This window comes from Dipodomys merriami, unplaced genomic scaffold (assembly GCF_024711535.1).
Source record: "Dipodomys merriami isolate MVZ:Mamm:240054 unplaced genomic scaffold, mDipMer1.0.p SCAF_94, whole genome shotgun sequence".
Lineage (NCBI taxonomy): Eukaryota > Metazoa > Chordata > Mammalia > Rodentia > Heteromyidae > Dipodomys > Dipodomys merriami.
In genome coordinates this window covers 4,110,504-4,129,949 of record NW_027206557.1, presented here as the reverse complement: position 1 = coordinate 4,129,949, position 19,446 = coordinate 4,110,504, and the positions used below count along the sequence as shown (strand labels likewise).

Below are 19,446 nucleotides of genomic sequence, written 5' to 3'. Positions count from 1 at the left end.
AACAAGATACTAGAGAGCCTAGAAACACAAGAGGTATTCATTAGAATTGTTTCCTCCCCGTTGGGCTGGAGTTACCCTTCCAAGCCCATATTGGTGCCCACCCCCTCCCTACCCTACCCCCAGCATTTTGGAGAAGGCCTAGAATGTTTCAATTCCTCCCTGCTTCGGCCTCTCAGCCTGGCAGACAAGCAGGAAGCCTGGGAAGAGGCATAGGGAGGGGAGAAGGAATGAGGTGAAGCAGATGAACAGTCTGCTAGGGTGCAGGTGGCACCTGAAACAGAATGGTGTCAGGAGAGGGGTGCTGAGAGGCTGACTGGGGGTAGGGGGCACCAAGGGCATTAGGAAGAGACCAGGGGGCAGCAAACCCACCAGCTTCCATGGAAGTGACACTTCAGAAAGAAGAAATAAGGCCTAGACTTGGGCAGACCTGGGTTCAAATGGATGTTTCCCTACCACATAGTCTCCAGCACAACACAGACTCAGTCTCATGGACTTTGTGTTAATTCTTATCCAACTTCGTCTCTTAGGATTCCTTAACTGGGCTCAGGGAAGTGGTCCATACAGCCCGCAGCCTACCTGCGCACATGCAGAATGCTTTTCTTTCTTTGTGGGTGTCACACATGTGGTCTCATCCTGAGGATAGGAGGAAACTAGTGAGGCTTGGGCTGGAGAGGAACTCAGTGTCACTGAGTGAAAGTTACTGTCGTGGACAGCAGAGGATGGGGGGGGGGGGAGGGGGAGGGGGAGCCAGGCCATCAGCTTTCTGAACGTTGAGCTCCTGTCCAGAGACAAGCTGCTGACTCTAATAGGATAACAGATAAATTCTAACAGGACAAAGAAGAGGGGCTAATATCTTCTGCTCCCATCCCCCATCATGTTCTCCATTCCACTAACCCATTCAGCGTGTGAGGGGGCAGCACTAAGGCCTTCCCTAATCACCTGCCCATGTTCTGCCTTCTTCTCCTTTCCCAAGTTCATCTTCTGCTTCAGTCCCGAGCCTGACACTGTCCTCTCCTCTGCTCTCAATACCTCCCTACCTCATGGCTGAGATCTCTTTACCACAGTCAACCCATTTGCCATTGGCAGCCCCAATGATCTTTGTCAAATATGAATTTGCTGTTGTTGCTGGTCATGGGGTTTGAACTCAGGACCTGTCCAGGGTCTTTTGCTCAAGGCTAGTGTGCTCTAGCACTTTGAACCACAGCTTCACTTCCAGCTTTCTGGTGGTTAATTGGAGATAAGAGTCTCACAGACTTTCTGGCCCCTGCTGGCTTTGAACCACAGCTTCAAATCTCAGCCTCCTGAGTAGCTAGAATTACAGGTGTGAGCCTGGCTCAAATATGAATGTTATCCTGCTGGAAAATAACTTATTTTTTTTTTTGTTTAAAAAATTTTCCATCCTGGGCTGGGAAGGTGGCTCAGTGGTAGAGTGCTTGCGTTGCATAAATGAGGCCCTGGGCTCGATTCCTCAGCACCAGATAAGCAGAAAAGGCCAGAAGTGGCGCTATGGCTCAAGTGGTAGAGTGCTCGCCTTGAGCTGAAGAGCTGAGGGACAGAGCACAGGCCCAGAGTTCAGGCCCCATGACTGACAAAAAAAAATACATATATATATATATATATATATATATATATATATATATATATATATATATATCTTCCATTCTTTTTTTTTTTGGTCCATTTGTGGGGCCTGAACTCTGGGCCTGGGTGCTGTCCCTCAGCTCTTCAGCTCAAGGCTAGCACTTGAGCCACAGTGCCACTTCCGGCTTTTTTCTTTTTGCTTATGTGGTGCTGAGGAATCGAACCCAGGGCCTCAGGCATGCAAGACAAGTGCTCTACCACTAAGCCACCTTCCCAGCCCAGATGTCTTCCATTCTATTTCATATCAAGTCCACGGTCCCCAGCATTCCCCTACAAACCACTCTGTCCCTCCCTCACCTCACCTCACATGAGACTTAGCAGCTTCCCACCTAGGCCTATTAAGCCATTCCCAGTAGAGGTGTGCTTCTTGTCTCACTCATTCCCCTGGTAAGAATGTTCTTTCCTGTTCTTCAGACACCTGAGGCTGCCATTCTGTGCCCTAAAGATGAGGGGGCAACAGAAATATGAGAAGGGGGCTGGGAAGGTGGCTCAGTGGTAGAGTGCTTGTCTTGCATGCATGAGGCCCTGGGTTCGATTCCTCAGCACCACATAAGCAGAAAAAGCCAGAAGTGGTGCTGTGGCTCAAGTGGGAGAGCGCTAGCCTTGAGCTGAAGAGCTGAGGGACAGAGCCCAGGCCTCCACAACCAACCAAAAAAAAAAAAAAAAGAAGAAGAAGAAGAAGAAATGTGAGAAGGGACAGCTGTGGATTTCATGATATCAGATCCAGTGTCAGCGCAGAAGTGAAAATCACATCAGCAAGCAAGCATTCAATGGAAGACTCACTGTACACACACAGACACAGACACACACACACATACACACTTGCATGCACACACAGACATATGTGTGTGCACATAGCACATGAACAGACACACATGGATGCACACATAGACATGCACACAGAGGCATGCTTATAGGCACACACAGACACACACGCATATACACAGAGACACACAGACACACATGCATTCATGCACACAGACCTGTATACACATACACAGACATGCATGCATACACACACACATATACCAATTCTGCAGAAAAGTAAACAATGTATCTCACTGAAAACTCCAGGGAAACGAGTCTTATGCTTAGTTAGGAATTGGCCTCCAGGATAAAAATTGGAATCATAGCTTCACAGAAATGAATAACATTTATTTTTCTCAGACAGGAGAAAAGTCCTAAAAAATCAGCTCAGGGATGGCCCACACCTGATCCTTTGTGCTCTGCCATGAGCATCAGGCTGGGTCCGGCAGCAGGCCCTCTGCCACCACACCTCCAGGCTCAAGCTGGCTCAGGAGCAGGAGAGGGAGCTGGAAGAGGCAGCATCTCCCTGGCCACCAAACTTCTCACTCAAAGCCTCTGGCATGCAACACCAGGAAGGTGAGTATTCACTCTGACAGTGTCTCCTTAGGAGCCTTGCAGGGTAGAGAACTTAGAAGGGCGGGGGAGCCTGCATGTGAGCAAATTTGAGACAATCAATAGAAATTATTAGCATTGCAGCTGTTGCCATTTATCTCCATTTATAAAATATCATGGGTATTGTCTTTTAATTGTCGTTATTTATTATATTTACTAAAATTTCCATAATTTCTCCCCCAATGTTTCCCACATCTCTGTTTTTGGCCTAGGTTAAGATAGATAGATAGATAGATAGATAGATAGATAGATAGATAGATAGATAGATAGATAGATAGATAGATAGATAGATAGACAGATGACATAGATAGATGACAGAGATATAGAGACACATAGACACATGCACTCATGTAACAGCAGTACTATACAGCAAACCAAGCCCTTCATTGGCAGAGGCCAAGGCCATGCAGAAATGCACGAACACTGTTATTACCAGAGCCAGGACGTCCTTTGTTGCCTGCCTGCCCTTAAGCTCCTATGCACATCTAGCTAAAAAGTCCTACCTGGTAATGATCCCTGAAAATGCTCACCTCTGATGGACACCAGGTGGAGCTGCAGCCTAACACATGACCCATCTGTGCAGCCAGAGCTGCGGAGCTGCGATTGGGTCCCACTGAATGAATGAACACAGATAACCTTTTAAGTCTATGTCTTGCCCGGGTCCCAGAGCCAACAATGCATCATGGCCTCAAACTTCTCCTTTCAGTAAGGCCATTCACATCCAGCTGTTTGGCTTATTAACATTGGGGTTCTTTTCAGATGGGTGCTGGCAACTGAGTACACACCTGTGTGGCCTAACCCAGAATCATCTAAGGCAAAAATCAACTGTGTTTTCTTAGTGCCTAGGAGAGAGCAGGGGACTGAGAGAGGAGTCAAAGTGAGTATGGTGCATGGTACACATACATGGAAATGTGAAGTTGAAAACCCCTTTGTACAATGATTTTAAAATAATAAACTACAAACAATGGAGGGGGTAACAATGTTCAAGAGGAAGTGTACTCATTACCTCACTCATGTAACTGTAACCCTCTGTATAGTATCTTTGCAATAAAAAAAATTAAAAAAAATAATAAACTACATAGGTTAAGGAAAGAGAATCAAGTCATGGAGTAGGAAATGAACCAGGTGGGCAGAGCTGAATGAGAAACAGCACCATAGGAGGTAGGATTCAGAGAGGAGAATCTGAGAGCCAGAGGTGGCCAAAGTGAATGGAGCGTGAACAGCTGTGCAGCCGTGGGGAAGGGAGCAGCAGGGGTGGGGGTGTTGGGTTGTTACCAAATGTAGCAAAGTATAAAGACTCCAGAGCAGGGTGATGTGGAAATGAGAATGTGTAGGAACAGAGGGATGTGTGGCACTTGGCTGAATGACCAGCCACCTTTAACTGAGGTAAAGAGGATTCTGGGCCTGGTCCCAGGCAGAGCAAGGACGCTGCCCTCTATGTCAAAAGCTACATTTCTTTTGTGCTGCACTCACTCTTCCCTGTAGCCCTGAGCTGTGCTGAGTCAGGGTTTTTATTACCCTCATTTTATAATGGAGGAAACGAACATTGAGACACATTATGTAAATCAGCTAAGCTCTCAGAGTAAACAAAAAGCAGAGCCAGACTTTAATTATACATTCTTCTGACTCCAAAGTCCCAGGTCTTAACCACTGCCTATAACCTTTTCATTACAATAGAAACTCTGACAGCACAGATGCTCATCTTCAGTGGGCCCTGGTTATGGGTTGATCACATTGACAAATTATGAAGTCTGCAGGGAAGAAGAAATCATTTAAGAAAAGTTATCCTTAATCAGGAACCAAGTTGAAAGGGGGAGTCATACTATTCACCTTCACAAAACATGCAGGGCTGAAGGAGGAGGCCAAACTTAGTAGGAAATCTAACTTAAAAAAAAACCTTAGGGACTGGGAAGGTGGCTCAGTGGTAGAATGCTTGCCTTGCATGCATGAGGCCCTGGGTTCGATTCCTTAGCACCACATAAGCAGGAAAAAAAAAGCTAGAAGTGGCGCTGTGGCTCAAGTGGTAGAGTGCTAACCTTGAGCTGAAGAGCTGAGGGACAGCGCCCAGGCCCAGAGTTCAGGCCCCACGACCAGACCCAAAAAAACAAAACAAAACAAAACAAAACAAAAAACTTAGAATTCCAGAGAAGTTAGAGATGACTCACATACAAGGAAGTCCTTTAAAAGCTTCTTTTTATTTCATGTAAGAATAGAATCTGCATTTCTATACAACCCACCATGCCAAAAAAAAAATACAGGGGAGGCATTTTACAACATCTCAGTATCTTTACATTTGCTCAACTAAAATATTAGTAGAGGTTAAAAAAATAACAGCTTAGCAAATAACACAAGCAATTAAAGTTGTTTCTTCTTCGGAAAGATGGCTTCCAACATCAAGAAGCACAGTCAAGAAATCACAGCCACACCAAAGCCTGAGCCCTAAAGCTGGAGAACTTGAGAGACAGAGAAAGCATCACTGTATCCCGTGGCTCTGTACCACCATCTAGAACATCTGTATAGAAACAGGTATGAACCACCTGCAGAGTGAACCTAAGTAAGGTGGAGGAAGTGCTACCAGTTTGCAGAAGGGTTTTCCTGCTCAAATACCAAGCCAGGAGCTAAGAGTTACAATTTTCTTCCTTAACACAAAGTCTTAAGTGTTTTTTTCTTCCTGTTTGGAAAGCAAATTAAATTTCCCTATAATACCATCTTTTTTTAAAGCACGGTACACATAAGCGGCTCAGGATGGTCACTAAACTCTGGAGTAGGCTCAACTGAGTAACTGTGGTCCACTGGACATGAACTGTGGACAGGGGAATGGATGTCTCTAAACTCCTGACAACTGAGTCAGGAGGCTGTGACCATGAAGGCTACCTCATCTTTGTGAGACTCTCCTGAAGAGCTCGGCCTCTTAGTGGACACCATGCTCAGTAATAGCAGCCCTGACCTACAATCTTATTCTTCTTCATCACAAGATACAGAGTAGGGACCACGAATCCATGGACTACTTATGTAAACAGAAGTTTCCAAAAACTCAGGCCCTGATAACCAGAACCTCATTTGTGAAGAAATAAAAAAAAAAATCTCTGATCATGAGCCTTCCCTTGCTATTTCTCTGAGTTCAGTACCAACATAAAAATTCTCATGAGAGATATAGAAAGGCCAAAAAATGCCACCCCAAAGAGAAGTGAGCTGTAAAGTCTTCTGTTCTACCAATGGCCATGAGAGCAAAGAATACCACAGGGCTCTGGACACGTGCTCTGTTGAGAAGGTGACCTGACATTTAACTTAAAGACATCTCCAGTTTTATGGAGAAACCTCTGTAAATAAGGAATTACAATTAATTTCACCTTCCTGTTCCAGAACCCACACCCCTAAATAACTTTGTGTCTAAATAACTTTGACTATTAAGGCTTGAGTATCCCATGGTTCCCCAGCATTCTCTACTGAGATGGAAGAGAAAGAGTAGAAGAAATATCCTGAAAACTCCCAAATCCTCGCACATGTGATCAGAGATCAAAAAAGGGTTTTTTTTTTCTATTTGAGATTTCTTTCTTTTAATTTGGATCCAGTTTGTAACACCCACATTCTGAAATGTCTACAAATATAAGTTATCAGACATGTTTTCCTTCTAAAATTGTTACATTCAGAAACATATAACTTCTGTTTTGAATGCAGTTACTATGAAAATTACATATTTACTTGTATCTTAGATAAGAGTATTTAAAATGAAAAGATACTCTCAGAAGTTTACTTCTTAAATATGATGATTACTATACTGAGTATATTCTTATTGGGGGCAAATTGAAACTTAGGGATGAAAAATGGCAGCTTTTCCTCTTTTATCTGAACAGGATATATAATTGTAACATAGGTCCAACTTTGAAAGATTTATACAATAAAAGCCACATAGTTTATTCTTGGAATGTGGATTGACTGCAAATCCAGCCACGGATGGGCCTTGCAGGAGAATGACAAAGGTTAAATCACATATACCCTGATGCTGCCTTCCTGCGTCAACCATGATGGCGCTAGCTCTTCCCAGATGATGCCAGCCCTCCAAGGATTTGCAAGGCCTGTCCTGCTCTGACAGGTAGGCTCTCTTCACACCCTCTTTTCTCTCTCTGGCCCTATTTTCTGTTCCAGTGATGTGAGATGTTCTGAATCTTCTTCATTTTGATCCTCTGATCCAGCATCTTATACCTTGCAGGGTGGTCATCAGCTTTCTTGGGAACCGAAGGTGCATAGGAGCTGGAGGCGTAAGCTGGGCGTTTAAAGTGACGCAAAGGAGGCTTGATAACTGGAGCCATGGAAAGGAAGACAGACAATTATTAGACTCACCAAGGGCACAGTATAACCTACATATCATAGTCAACTTCCTCCAGACTGGCCTTCCCCACGCCAGCATATGCACATAGAGTTGGAGCCTTATTGGGACCCTCATCACCAATAGATCAGTAACCACATTATCAACTTCATCATTGTCTTAAAATGAACAAAGGTGAGGACTTCCTACAGAAAGACAGTGCTCATAGCACATCAAGGCTCTTTGACGACGTGGATGGGGTTAAGGAAGGGAGAAGACACAGTGGGACATTTGGGGACAGCAGAACAAACGCGGCGGACAGAGTTGCATCACTGACCACATTTAGCCATGTAAGTGAGCTCTTGAGTTTGGAAAGCGGCTATCATTAAAGGAAGTTCTTGAGAATATACTTGCAAAACACCTATAAAGGTCCTGTATTCAAAACCTAGAAAGAACTCTTAAAACTCAACCAAAGGAAACAACCTGACTTAAAAATGGACAAAAGAGCTGAACAGACTCCTCACCTGAGAAGACACATGTCAGATCAGCCCAGGAATACAGATTTAACATTTTTTTTGTCACTAACAATTTACACAATAAATATTCTACTGCATACCAATTGCTAATGAGGATACAGAGCAACAAGGACCAGCATGCATGCAGAAGAGTCTCCACAATGCCAAACATTACAACTTCTTTGCAAGATAGTTTGGCAATTTCTCATGAAGCCTAGATTAGTGTTACCACATGATGCAATAATTGCGTTCCTGAGTTCATTTGACTGATTAGAAAAAAAAATCTATGTCCACATGGAAACTTCTGTAGAAACTTTTATTTCCCCAAACTAGAAATTACCAAGGTGTCTTTCAATACGTGAATGGATTGCTAAATGAATTATCAAGCCACACAAAATTCTGAATGAATCTTAAATGCATATTGCTAAGTAAAGCAGGAGAGTCTAGAAATGTAACATACCCCATGATTCCTTTATATAGCATGCTCAGATGGTAAAAATTATAGAGACAATAAAAGACTGGTGATTTCCAGGAAATTAGAGAAGGAAAGGTCGAATGGATGAGTAAAGGATTTCCAGGGCAGTGAAATTATATTATATGATGCTATAGTGATAGATATGCATCACTATGCAATTGTCAAAATCCACAGAAAGTGATCCCTAATGTATGCAAATTAAAGACACTATTTAGGGAGCTATGCAATCCCAGAATTGAAGGCAAAATGTCATCAAACAATCTGACTTCATTGCCAATGTAAGAAACAACCTCACTGAAGAGAAGAGAAGACAAGAAAAGACAATAAATAGCTTTGGATAAAAGTGGACTCCACAGACCAAAGGCCAAAGAAGGTAGGCATAAAGCACTGTAGTCTTATAGGCAATGCTGTTTCTCATGCAAATGCATTGCTTCTCACATAGGTACAGATAACATAGTCATTGAGCAACTATGTAAAATAAACCTATTAGAAATTTACAGATAAGAAGAAAGGATAGAAGCATGTGGTAATAGATTAGACTTGGAACAATATAAATTCAGTTAACAGTGATATTGATAAGGTTGCATATAAAGATATGTATAGATACATGTGTTTATGTGTGTAAGCATATACCTCTTTTTCTCTCATTCTATCAGCTGAGAGGTTGGTCTAGGAGCAGTGAAAAGTCAGCAGACCTAGAAACTCCAAGCAGCCCACAGTCTGGACCTAGACTTCTAATATTTCAATACAAGGAACTAGGGATTCTTGAAGAAATGACTCCTGGGATTAAGGCACAAGATAGACCAGGTACACTTGGAACACATTTTTGGGGCACAACATTGAAAAGTGTTTGTAGACAAATAACAACAGATAAGCAATCTCCAAGTGAAATATCTCAACTTGCTTTAAGCAATAAAATAAATATAATAGCATCGTTTTACCACTCAAAGTAGAAAAGTAATAAGCCTATACTGACATAAGTGAGGAAATACAAACACATGAGAAAATAGATAATTCTGTTACATCTGTCTATTCAAATACAATTTTTCTATTTGCAGACTACCAAATAATTTATGTATATAAACACCCTAAGATTGAGAAGGAGTTAGTGTCAGGTAATTGTAGCACTTCCAAAGTGTATTGTCCAGACACATTACAAAGAGTAATTTTTCAGTGAAAAAAATCTAATTCATATATCCTTATCCAGAAGATCGAAGTGACACAAGTAAGTACTGGTGGCAGCATGCATTCTGATATTATGTGATGGAAATGTACATTTTGTGATAAAAATAGAAATTTACCTCTATGGTCATCCTCCCTCAAATACATAACCTCTCTCTGATAAGTCACAACTGAAGTGCATTCTACAAAATGCCAGACTAACATTCATCAAAAAACAAAAAACAACAACAACAAAAAAAAAAAAAAACAGAGACGGCTGGGAGAGAACCTGTCAGGGCCCAGAGCTACTCTAAGGAGAAATGACCACTAAGGTACTGTGTTACCTGGATGAGATCTGGAACAGATCTGGAAAACCAGTTACTCTCAGGTTAAAAAAAAACCCAGAAAATCACTGCTAACAATAAGAAAATGCATTTTTGGTGTTTACTTTGAAGCAAAATGTAGACAAACTTCAATATACAATCATAGGGAATGAAGTCAATACTAGTATATTCTTAAAATGTAACATTATGACACCTGAAAGATAGAATGGGTTTCTCTTAGCAAAAATGGACAATCTTACCTCATTGTCAGAAAATACATTAATATGCACAAAATCTGAAAAAAAAACATCAAAATCATAGCAGTACTTATCTCCAAGTCGCATTAAGGCCGCTATTTTATTTTTCTGTATATTTTGCTTCCAGTTGATTCCTTTTTCTGATTTTCTATGATGATCAGCTTTGAGCGATGTAACTTTTTAAAAAGAAACCTAACAGTCAGGTGCAAGCGGCTTACACCCATTATCCTAGCCACTGAGGAGGGTGAGATCTGAGGATCACAGTTTGAAGCCAGCCAGGGCAGGAAAGTGCATGAGATTATTATCTCCAGTCAACCACTAAAAATCTGGAAGTGGATTTGTGGCTCAAGGGGTAAAGCACAAAAACTCAGGGACAGTGCCCAGACCCTGAGTTCAAGCCCCAGGACCAGCACCAAAAAAAAAAAAAAAAAAGATAAAAAGAAAAGAAACATAACTGACAAAAGTTTCTTCTAGAAAATCACAGACCAGAGCTATGTTACAAAATTATACCTTATAGAAAGCAAATAAAACGAAGTATCTTGGAGGCTTTTGTTATAGTCATCTCAGAGAACCCACAGCTGAGGACCCTTTGTGCAGCTTGCAGACTAACCTGCTGCCTAACTCCTTAGAGAGCCTACCCCCGTGCTGCTGTAATACAACAGGACAGAAGGACAGCCCTGCCCTCGTGGCTTTCCTTTCTGGATTCCATTCTGTTAAATATACCAAAGCTTGTCGCCCACTTAAAAAACAAAAAGGCATCGAGGTAAAAGTTATGTCACCCTATAAGAAGCAACTTAAAAGATATCTTTTCTGGGCCCTGTGAATGAACTAAATGCCCCCAGCTTTGCATCTGTGCTGGTGGATCTGAGCTAGTCGCTGAGATAGTCACCTTGGGCTCCAGAAAAGAAAAGATTCGCAGTTAAGTACCTTGTGTAAAAAGCAAACTGCCCCCCCCAAATAGACAATGTCCTCTTCTTTACCATCCTAAAGGAAACAGCCAAACACTTAGATCACCCATCAGGTATCATGTTCCTGCTCTGCTCCCATGGTAAAGTGTTAACTCCTCCTGAACAACTCCAGAGATCCAGACCAATGGTTATCCAGCCCACACCTGGGCTGACCCACATGTGGGATATGGAACAGTGTTAACTCACCCAGCCCCCAACTTTCCCATTCAGCCTGAAGCCAATGTATATACTCCTGAAGATGAGTGAAGATGTACTAAGGTGCTATCTTTCCATGGCTGCCATGGAACAAATCTCTTCTCTCTGCCCTTCACTATGTCTCTTTATTTGGCATATGGGCACATGAGACTTTTGGATTTGGGGCCTGGCATGATTTCCATGCCAACTGTGCCTTTTAAGTTACCCTAACACAGTAAACACTATCAATTAATGACCCTGTTGAAGCTTAACGATAGGCATCATTCTATATAGAGGAACTGTTCTCTTTTAAATGCCCAGAGCTTAATTCTGAGACTTAGTGTAAAGGAGGGACTGGGCACTGAACACCCCTGGGAGTAGAACAGAGAAACAAGAGGGCATCGGATGGAAGGCAATGGCTGAGAACAGTTGGGGCTCCTGATGTTCACCTAGAGAGCCGCAGAACCCTCTCTATTCAGTCTATTTTTGCAACTCAACAGGAACCCAGTCACTGTATTATTGAATTTCTTATTCTCAGCATGAGGAATAGTCTCAATTGGCTGGAATTCAGTTGTCAGAATTCAACTTCCCTGGCCACTGGCATCTCTGCAAAGAGATTGTTGAACCTGCTGGTGGAGATGGGAGAGGGTGGGCCTTGGTCAGCACTGACAGGATGGGTGGCAAATGAGGCCTGCACATGGCTAAGATGTCCCATAAGTACTGGCAGCATGGGTTATGGATTTCTGTTGGCAACTGAGAGCACGCTGCTTTTCTTCGGCAGGTGTGGATGGTTTTATTTGGCTAAAGGATCTCTTCATCTCATGACCATCTCATAGCACAGTGGGAGGCAAACACCTTTAGTCCTTGGGTGTCAGTCGCTGATTCAATGTCCACTCTGTGTTTTATACATGGTGAGGACAGCAGGAAGGACCATCACTTGCTCTTTTCCACACCTGAGTGGCACAGTGAGCTGCCTTGAAGTAACTGTGGCTTCCATTACAATCATTCTTGATTCTCTCAGTGCTCTACAACCATAATGTCATGTGTGCAGAGCAGTGAGCGCACCCAGAGACTCCTGGACTCTCCATGGACAGGTCTCTACTGTTGTCAGCTTTTTATCTTTTTTTATCCTTGGACACTAGCTTTCTTCTCTTGCAGAGATAATGCCACAATGACAGTTACAAAACAAACATTTCCACCAACAGACATATGTATGCACGCCTCCACACACACAAAACACATGACTAAGACGATAATCATTTATTGTCACAGGAATGTTGTTTTACATAGATGAAAACAATTATCCCACATGTGGCATTTCCTAAATCAGGATAATTTGTGGTGTCTGCCTGAAATCTTATGAAGAGTCCTTATAAAAAATGGACAAAATTCATCCAGGAGCTCTGAGTCATCCCCAGTGATGATGGAAGAATGTAAAAGCTGAGCCTGTGATTGAAGATGGAAGAATAAAAGAACTGATGTTCATCACAGTAAATGCACTGATAACATAATTGCATTAGCTGTATATCATACGCTGATTGGCTAATCACAATGCTAGGACTCTAACATGAATAACCTGCAATTCTCACCACATTCCTATACACAAAGTACTGTTTCTCTCCAGTTCTAGTTAAGGAAACTGAGGCTTCTCACATTTAAATCATTCACCAAAGATTGCAAAGTTAGGATGAAGAACGGCTGGAGTCCAGATTCACTTCCACGCAGTTAGATTTCAGATCTCTCCTTGTATATTTAAAATGATTGTGGCCCCTAATTCAGTTTTAACACCTACTATAGTAGATTTAAGACGGTCACACTAAAATAGCACCACATTTATATATCACTGTTTGAATATACACCTGGGATGTATGGCGGATTCTTGAATAGCCTTGTTAGCAGCTATCATCATACTTCTCCCAGAACAAGAGGACCTCATCTCATTTAAAGCAATGGCTCAGGATGCACCTGCATGAAGGTCTCTTAAACAACTGCGTTCACCTCTTCCCTCACTGTGCAGCGTAGAATGCCAACATGTCCCAAAAGTCTAGACTCACAGACAGAAGCTACCATGACTGGCAGGCTCCAGGTCCTGAGTTGAAATTGTAACTCAGTGATTGCCACCCCGGCTGCAGATGAGAGCCATGTGGGGACAATGCCTAATGCTTAAGTTGTAGCTCACTTAGAGCAGAACCCTCTCCTGTTATTACCCTCACCTGTCTCCTCCTTACCCACCTTCATATCCACCTTCTCATTTGTAGTCCCCTACCATCTTCAGAAGACGGCTAGATTCAGCTCTGAGTCTGGCCCCATGTAACTGGGTGTGTGCTTTCACTTTTTGTTTTTGATATAATGGAGAGAATGACCCTCAGTTCAGCCAAGTGTTGTAATGCATGCCTGTCACCCCAGCTATAAGGGGAGTCACAGGTAAGAATATTATCAGCAAAAGCAAAAACCTCTCTGAAAATATCGTGAAAGCAAAAAGGGCCAGGAGCATGGCTCAAGTGGTGAGCACCTGCAGAGCAAGGGCAAGGCCCCAAGTTCAAAACCACAGTAGCACCAAGAATAAATAAGCAACAGTCAGCTGAGAGGGCCACGATGAGAATGAAAACAGTGTGTGTGTGTGTGTGAGTGTGTGTGTGTGTGAGTGTGTGTGTGTGTGTGTGTGTGTGTGCGTGCGCGCGTGTGCGCATGTAAAGCCAGCAGCCCAGTGCCCATGCTCATGAGATCCAGTTTCTCTCCCCTGCCTGGGATGAGGACCCTTTGTTTCTGGAATTATCTAGAAGAGTTAACTTGTCAGAAAATTTCAGCAACACAATCCTTTTCTAACTTGGGAGTTCATTTGCATCTCAAGATGCAAGAGCAATGCAGTGGGGCCCCCACAGACAGGAGACCAGACAGGAGTCCTCGCCCCTTGGAGGAACACAATGCAGCAACATAACCCAAGCAGGAAATCACTCTTCTACCGCACACATTAGGTAGAGTGTTCTCTAAGATGATGAGCTATTCTTGGACTCTTCCAGGTGTATTATGTATTAAAAATGAGAATGATCAAAGCCACTATCTGCATTTTTAAAGACTCTAGCTCTCCAAGCACTTTACCTCAAGAAAATGAGACACATAAATTCTCCATAGCTTCCGGTTTTTTTTCTCACACAAAGCAAAGAGCTCCAGAACAGGAAGCCTAGATAAGATGACAAGCTATCCAATAGGAACTAAGGTGACACCCCACCTCACCCTAACCAAATCATTACCCATCTGACATGGAAAAAAAATCACCCAAAGGGTAATGTAAGGTCTCTGGAAGAGTTGGGAAGATGAAACAGGCAGAACATAGAGCTTTGATGTCTTCAATCCCACCTAAAGATGTCTCAACCCTGGAGACCATTGGTCTACTAGTAAAGTTTCATAAAATCTGCCATCCAATCCCTGCTCCAAGAGCCTTTGGGATAACTATTTGGATCTCAACCTACCAAGGTTGTGTTTTCAGCACAAGCCGGAAATAGGCATGCACTATATAATGGTGAGTGATGACCCATGTACAGAATAGTGTGTGCCATGCAGCATACATGTAAAGTAGGCTGTGTAACCAAGGGTGTGTGCACACACCGTACAGTGTCCACACAACTTCAAAATCACCTATGGCACACTTTCTGGAATGTACCCCAATGGAAGGACTGAGGACTAGACTGAAGGTAAGAAGGGTCTTGGGCAGCTGACCACAACTGGTCAGTGCCTGGAAACCTGCTCTGGTCCCTCTGGGTTTGTGCCTAAGGGCCTTGGCTAGGTTCCAAGACCAGAACACAGATCCACAGAGCATCCATGGGGAGAAGTGGGAGAAATTATGGAAGCATCCTGGGCTTGGGGTACTCAGAACTGGGCTGAGATATTTCTGCAAGGTCCTCAGGAGATCTTAAGCATCTTCTTGTACTTCCTCTCTGGGTTTCATTCTTTCTTCTGTGAATAAAATAGTAACTGCTTTTCATGAGACTGTGAAGGCTTCAGAAGAGTATAGGGCAGAATATGTACCTGAGGCTCTCTGCCCTGTGCCCAGCATGAAGCAGGTGCTTGGCCTAGGATGACCATTACTACACAGCACAGGAAGATCAAAGGTCACCTGGTGCTTCTTAATGGAGCCTTCCCTGCCCTTAATGTTATCACAGTATTAAAATATTCTCCCTATCTCTCATATAATTCGACTTTACTATAAATAAGAAAGATCTTGTCACACCATGAGGAAATTGCTTACTGGATTTATTTGTGAACATTTGGCCAAAACCACTCCACTTTGATTCACAAAGATCAGTTATCAAAAATACACATATGTTGGAAAAGTATGTATATATACATATATGTGTGTGTGTGTGTGTGTGTGTGTGTGTGTGTGTGTGTGTGTGTGTGTGTGTGTGTGTGTGTGTGTGTGTATTTCCATTCAGCCACCCAAGGAAAGCACTTGGCCAAATCCAAGTCCACAATTGAAACTAAGCAATGTAAAAGCATGGTAAAAATTTAAAAAAAAAGAAAGCACAGTGACCCATCCAGTAATGACCATGGTCACTATAGTCATAGTGCTGGAGACATGGATGAGGAAGGTGTCTCAGATAACAAGCCAGGGTGGAAGGAGCTCCAGTCCCTGAATTATAACCTTGGTATAATGAGGGGAATGTAGAGAAATTAGGAAACAGTTGGGCACTTCTAATTCTTGAGGCTCTTTGCTTTCATTATGCAGAGTCATAATGATGCTTTAATTTATCCTCACTGGAGGTCTTTGAGATTCTCCCTGTTTGTGCTTTAGCCCACTGGCAATTCAGCCCTGCAGGTCCACTTCCTGAGGACGGGGGCAGAGAATATACATTCTGAACCCCAGAACACAATCAAGACTGATAACAGTTGGTGCAAAAGAGATATTTAAATGAATGAATAAACTACTTCTCTAAATCACATTCAGTAACCTTCATAAATCTCTCATTTGGAGAATAAATTACTCACTTCCAACATATACCAGCTGTAACATTGTCAATAGAAGCTAATATTTCTCCCTCGTGTCTGCAGGGAGATTTGCTGCCTTGTTTGCTTAAGGAGAAAGTCCCTTTCTTCTCAGGTGTCAAGTATAAGTTCTGAGCAAACCTGCCTTACACAAATGACAGCATCTCAGCTCATTTCCACTCTCAACAGTAGTGTGGCACCATTTCCCAGCCCTCCCCAGTGCCTGGCAAACTAGTGAAAAAGAGGAACAATTAGCCTAGGCTGAAAAATCAGGTTTATTCTTATCTAAACAATGGCTACATATCAAATACCCTGTGATATAAAAGAAGATTCCAGAAATATCTCCCTTGAAAAGGAGCTGATCGATTTTAAATTGTGTTTGCCCTGGCATGTACAGCATATAGGGTTCATTCTGCGTCAGTGGAGAAACATTGTATGCAAGCTAACTCTCTCTCATTTGATTTTTCTCATCGACATAGATATTTTTCCATGTGTGAGAATGAAGTCTAGAAGTATAAGGCCAGTCCACAGCCCTCAGCCTCTGGTCATTACTAATAAGGCCTATTTTTAGAAGAAACTGGTAAAGATAAAGCACTTCAGGGCTCTGAAGTACTCAATCAAGGCATAACAATGACTCGGTTTTGACTCAGTCCATGTAAGTGACATCCTTCAAAGTGAACTCAAGGTGAAAGTCAGCTTCAGAGACTGCCATTCAGGTCTGCACTACGAAGTTAGTACAAAGTCCTTGAATTGGTGGATGGGAAGTAATCCCTAGGCAGATGGAAGTGTGGAAGGTAGTTAGAAATGCAGGCTATTTAGCATCAGGCTCACAGCAAATCATACAGGAAAGAGCATAAGCTTTCTATCTGCCCCTTGCCAGCTTGAGCAAGCTATTCATCTGCTTGTGCCTCAGTTTCCTAACCTGTGAAATGGACATAATAGTACTTGCCTTGGAGAGTTTGAAGGACTTAATACATGTTAGAAGCCTAGCATTTCCCTGAAGTTTGTAGATTCACCATACACATAAAAGTACTTATGGAAAAAAAAAACTATATTAGGGAGATCCACAATCACCATTTTTGAAGCTCTCAATAACTTACAATACATGTAGTTTTTGTTTTGGTAAAAGAAACATAAGCTTTCTATAATGTCTTCGGACCTCAAAGATGGTCGAGTCTCTTCCAAGAAAGCTTCTGGATGTCCGCTTTATCCGTAGTCCCCTAAAACAGGACACACAACAACATTATTGCCAGGCCGCCAACAGGGGGCATGCACACACTCTAGCAGGGAGGAGTTTTAGAAGCAGAGCCTTGTCTACAGCCAGGACTACAGCACAGGCCAGCAGCTGCACATGGGGCCAGCTACATCTGCATCAGCCAGCGATGGCATTACTGTACCTTGTCATCTAAGGCCACTTCCGGAAAGTAAGGGAGGTGAGGAGGTGAGGAGCTGTACACCACGCCTCCACTAGAAGCCACTGTTTCCCCAGCTCTCCATCACTGACGGCCCACCCATGGAGGTCCACAGGGGCTCACAAACTCCCAATAGATGATGTTGGTGCTAGAAAAAGATCTACGACTTTCCCACATGAAAGTTGAAGTTTCCTGGTGCTGGGGTTCCAGGATGAGCCCGGAGGTAACTTCAGAAAGAGTACAAGCAGTTATTTAGTGATGGCGGGTGGCCACCATAGGGAGTCATGGTCCTTGCTGGACTTTCCTTCACACCCCATCTTCATATCCCAAAGCCCATTTCTGCCCATGGGTTAGCAGGGGGAAAATAGTACATTTCTGAAAACTATATGCTAAATCACCAGCATGAACGAATCCTTCAACAAAAACATCTTGCCACACAAGCACAGGTTTTTCAGTTAAAAGTTAATACAACATTAAATCATAGAGGAAAAATAGAAATACTAGAATGATGCACATCTACACGTTCAATATCGCTCAAGTAAATGTTAATGGTTTCTATATTTGCTCAGGAATATTTTAAACGGAATAACACAAGTACAGTTGCATGACCCACTCTTCTTCCTGTATGATATGTGGGATTTGTGTGTGTGTGTGTGTGTGTTTGGCTTCTGCTGAGCAAAATGTTTCCAAGATCCATGGGTGGCGTATCAGATGCCATTCATTTCGAACAGAGATGACATTTTGTCTAGCTGGTGGCCGGGTGACAGAAGTTTAGGTTGTTTCTATGTGTGGACGATCATGGATGCCAAGTAGTAGACACTTGTGAACAAGTTTTCACAACATTCAGGTTGTATAAACCAAGAGAACTGCTGAGCCAGGAGATTGCTAAGATTGCATTTGAAGAGGCTCAGAACTTTTCAAAGATGGCTGTGATGTCCTTCATGTAAGGGTTCTAATTCCTCCACGTCAGAGCCAGGACCCATGATGACAGTTTACAGCGGATGTCCCATGATCATACCGAGGACAGCACAGATCAAGTCAGCATCCTCCTGTCCATCCAGGAATGGCAGCTTCCCGTGACCCCTGGGGCTGTAGCCCTCTGCCCCCATACTTTGCATCCTGTATTCAGACTGAGTCCCATGGCCCTGGGCACTTCTGGTCTCTGTGACTCCTTCCTGATGTTCCTGCTCTGGATACACAGCACAGCTGTCCTGTGGACTTTGTGCACACTTTGAGACACATCTGTACAGAACAGCTCTTTGCTTCTGCTTCCCAGAGACATTTGTCTCCAGCACGGCCTTTCAAAAATTATTTCCTTAAGCTGGGTGCAGTGGCTCACACCTACAATCCCAGCTACTCAGGAGGCTGAGATAAAGAGGTTCACAATTCAGGGACAGCCTAGTCAAAATGTCCATTAGACCCCATCTCAACCAGTGAAGTATTTGTGTCAAGTTGTGTACATCTGTCATTCCAGGTAAGTGGGAAGCACAGATGGACCAGTCCAGGGGAAAAGAATGAGACTTTGTTTGAAAAATAACTACAACAACAACAAAAAGGGGCTTACATAATAGAGTATCTGTCTAGCAAGCACAAAGCCCTGGTTCAAACCCAAGTACTGCCAAAAAATTGTTTATTTTTCTATTTTGTCCAACTTCTCATTCACTTGGAGCAGAGGAATTGTGTGTCAAAGAATCAACTTCTTGGGCGAAGTTGGTTAGAATTTACAATAGACATTTTCGTCTATTGAGCTGTTGAACTGTTTGGATCTGGGCACATGGATGATTTTGAAGAAAACAACACCCATGAAAATCC

General features: G+C 42.9%; 1 protein-coding gene across 4 annotated transcripts in view; it reads right to left on the bottom strand.

Annotated features, from left to right (window-relative positions):
• Positions 1–5,236: 5,236 nt before the first annotated feature.
• The window catches only part of Pde1c (phosphodiesterase 1C), a 258,131-nt gene continuing 243,921 nt past the window's right edge, over positions 5,237–19,446 (bottom strand). For 2 of the 4 annotated variants that reach the window (XM_070014239.1, XM_070014242.1), the window contains one exon: positions 5,237–7,360. In XM_070014239.1, coding sequence (XP_069870340.1) covers positions 7,191–7,360 — 170 coding nt within the window. In that variant the 3' untranslated portion in view covers positions 5,237–7,190. Of the gene's footprint in view, positions 7,361–12,355; positions 12,686–17,381; positions 17,443–19,446 lie in introns of those variants that run through there. The other 2 variants (XM_070014241.1, XM_070014240.1) reach the window with 2 other exon arrangements.